This window comes from Arachis ipaensis, chromosome B01, assembly GCF_000816755.2.
Source record: "Arachis ipaensis cultivar K30076 chromosome B01, Araip1.1, whole genome shotgun sequence".
Classification (NCBI taxonomy): Eukaryota; Viridiplantae; Streptophyta; class Magnoliopsida; order Fabales; family Fabaceae; genus Arachis; species Arachis ipaensis.
The window spans coordinates 126,859,722-126,862,462 of record NC_029785.2 but is presented as its reverse complement, the minus strand read 5'-3'; the positions used below and the strand labels follow the sequence as shown (position 1 = coordinate 126,862,462).

The 2,741-nt window shown below is 41.9% G+C and overlaps 1 protein-coding gene and 1 long non-coding RNA gene across 2 annotated transcripts in view; one reads left to right on the top strand and one right to left on the bottom strand.

The window, feature by feature from the left end:
• Positions 1–1,276, bottom strand: part of LOC107636365 (WRKY transcription factor 6) — a gene marked incomplete at its 5' end in the record, with an annotated part of 1,713 nt that extends 437 nt beyond the window's left edge. The window contains 3 exon segments of the mRNA XM_021103959.1: positions 1–673; positions 759–872; positions 956–1,276. Of these exon segments, the coding sequence (XP_020959618.1) occupies positions 44–673; positions 759–872; positions 956–1,276 (1,065 nt within the window).
• Positions 1,185–1,470, top strand: LOC110263160. Its single transcript, XR_002348309.1, has 2 exons — positions 1,185–1,293; positions 1,331–1,470. It is a non-coding gene; the product is annotated as an uncharacterized LOC110263160 (long non-coding RNA).

Genomic DNA, 2,741 nt, shown 5'->3' with positions numbered 1-2,741 from the left:
GACCAAAAAATTTGAAAAGGTATGTAGAAAGAAATTTAATACTCTAATTTCCTGAAAAGCTGCCGACTGTAGCACTGTTGATGATATTGGGATTTGCGTCGGAGTTGTTGGCGTTGTTATTTTGATGAGCCCCACCGATGATGGAGGAAATGGCGGCTGCGACGACCGCCGTGAAGTTAGGATCGTTGGTGATGGCGTTGACCTTGTCGGCGAGCAAGGGATTATTTTGGTTAGGGTGCAACGACGGTAGCCTTGAAGCTTGGGAGGAACCAACATCTTGAGACAATTGAAGGCCAGAGAATTTGGATTGGTTATAGAGCGCTTGTGCAATCACTTGCGGCAATTGCGCGTGAGGATGTTGTTGTTGTTGTTGTTGCTGCCGTTGGTGATACTGCAAAGGCAACGCGTTCGGTTGGTGCGTGAGGTCGAGTGTGACGGTTGGGAATGGTGCTGATGCTGATAGCGTTGCCATGCTTGAAGACGGAAGAATCGCTCTTGCCATCATGCTCGAGTTCATTATTCCGTCAGCGCTTGACATTGATCCAGAGAGAAGCATGCTAGCCGCCGCCGCCGTTGTGGACGCCATCGCCATCGCAGCAGGCGGCAGTGGGTGGTTGTGCGTCCCTTCGTATGTCGTTATCAATATTGTTCTATCCTCCGCACAACGTTGAACCTGATAAATGTAACAATATATTAATTAATTAAGTTTAATAATTTTCCAATTCGATTTTAGATTTATATCAAATAAGAGCACTCACTTGTTTACGAACTGGGCAACCAACTGCCATGGTGCATCTGTAATATGCTCGAGGACAAGGGTTTCCCTTAGCCATCTTTTGTCCATATTTTCGCCATTGGCACCCGTCGCTGATCTGAATGATTTTGTAAATTAATTAATTAATTTTTAAACGTTGAGTTGAATTATACAAATTAAGCCAGTAGTTTGGATAGGTACCATAGGGGCTTCTGATCGGGCGCGGACAGAGACACGAGCTTTTCGCATGGTGGCTTCTGCAGTGGATTGATCTGTGGCAGGGTTCAGTCTCTGAAACTTGTTGGGATTTTCCCAACCTTGTTGTGATGATTCTAAATCCTCTCCAGTATTCTCCATTTTGCCATTGCTGTTTTTATGGTTTTGAGGTGTGCTGGATCGAGTTCTTTCTTCTGAAGAAGAATTAGATACTTGATCGTCTACTTCGGCTGTGCCACTTGCAACTAAATCAAGCAACTGTCTTGGTATCATTCCTCCACCTCCACTACTACCCCCTTCCTTTTTCTCACAGTAACAATTCGGTCACCAGATTCATCAATTTCAAACAGGTTTAGAGAGTTTTCTTCAATATTACCTCATGATTTTCTGTGGTGGTCTCGGAAACTTGCTGTTTCTGTTGGTGTTGCATTAATGCGGCAACTTGCATTTGCAAATTCATGTAGCTACTTCTCATATGGTTGAGCGTCTCCTTTAGCTTTTGGTTCTCTGAATTCACACGTTGGAGTTCTTCTTGCACTTGTACCAGCTAAAACATAAAAAATGTATCTCAATAGATCAGAATAAAAACAATTTAATAAGTCATATTAAAAAATAAAAAATACTATTCTATAACCATAATAATTACTAGAATTCCCATATAGGGCTAATCTTTTTCTGTTATACATCTATGGATACAATTTATTACCGTAAAAATAAATAAAAATACCTGGGTGGTTTTTGGGCGCTTATCTTCAGCGTCTGATGAAACCCCATCATCCACCGTAGATTGATCGCTTTTACTGTTGGCAGTAAGGAGTTGCAGACCAGTCTACAATTTATTGCACCCAAGGAAAGGTTGAGAGAAATTAAAATCATATTGAGTAGAATAATTGAAAGAAATGAGATGAGGATGAAGCATACATTTACGTGGAGATTAAACTCGGAAAGGCTTCCATGAGTGCAAGTCTGGTTCTTAACGGATGAGGATGATGACGTGTTGAAGAAGTCCACTTCGCCCACAACCGCTCGATTGTTATGATCTGACGACATGGATGGATCGGTGGCAGAAAACCCTCCCAAGGTTGGGAACATGATGCTGACGTGGCTTTTGTTGCTGTGGCGGATGGCAGAACTCTTAGAAGAGGAAAATGAAGAAGAGGAATCAAGAGTGAGAGCCCATCCTGCTGTGTCCATAAATAAGAAAAAAGAGGTGAAAAAATATAGAGAGAAAGGGACAGAGAGACGTGGAGAAGAAAGAAGAAAAGAGTGACGCAGTCAGAGGGGGGAGAATGGAGAAAGAGAAAATGGGTTCACTTTAAGTTTGGGTGACTTGGTCTGACCGGTGCTATAGGGTCGCCTATAATTTGGGTTAAGCCTTCACTTTTTGCTATTTCGAATTTCTTGGGATTTTATTTAAAAAAGGTTTTATATATACGTTTATTCTTTTTATTTTTCTCTGTTCTCATTGGTTGCGTCACATGGTGCGTCATGCTCGTCCCCACACCACACACACCCAACACGTACACACTCCCTCTCCAAATATAGTGTGTTCTCAGTCACTGGTAGCTGTACCTGAGTCACTTGTGAATTTGCGGAGTAACGTCTTTGACAATTGACCCACCACGCACGCCTCTGTACTTATGCCTTAATGCTTTATTATGTATTACCATCAAAATCCTTACTTCTTTTAAACCCTAGCTAGTTTCCTCCTTAATGTTAAATACCCACCCCAAGGTTTTATTAGGAAACTAATCTTTCTTGGCTAAACAAT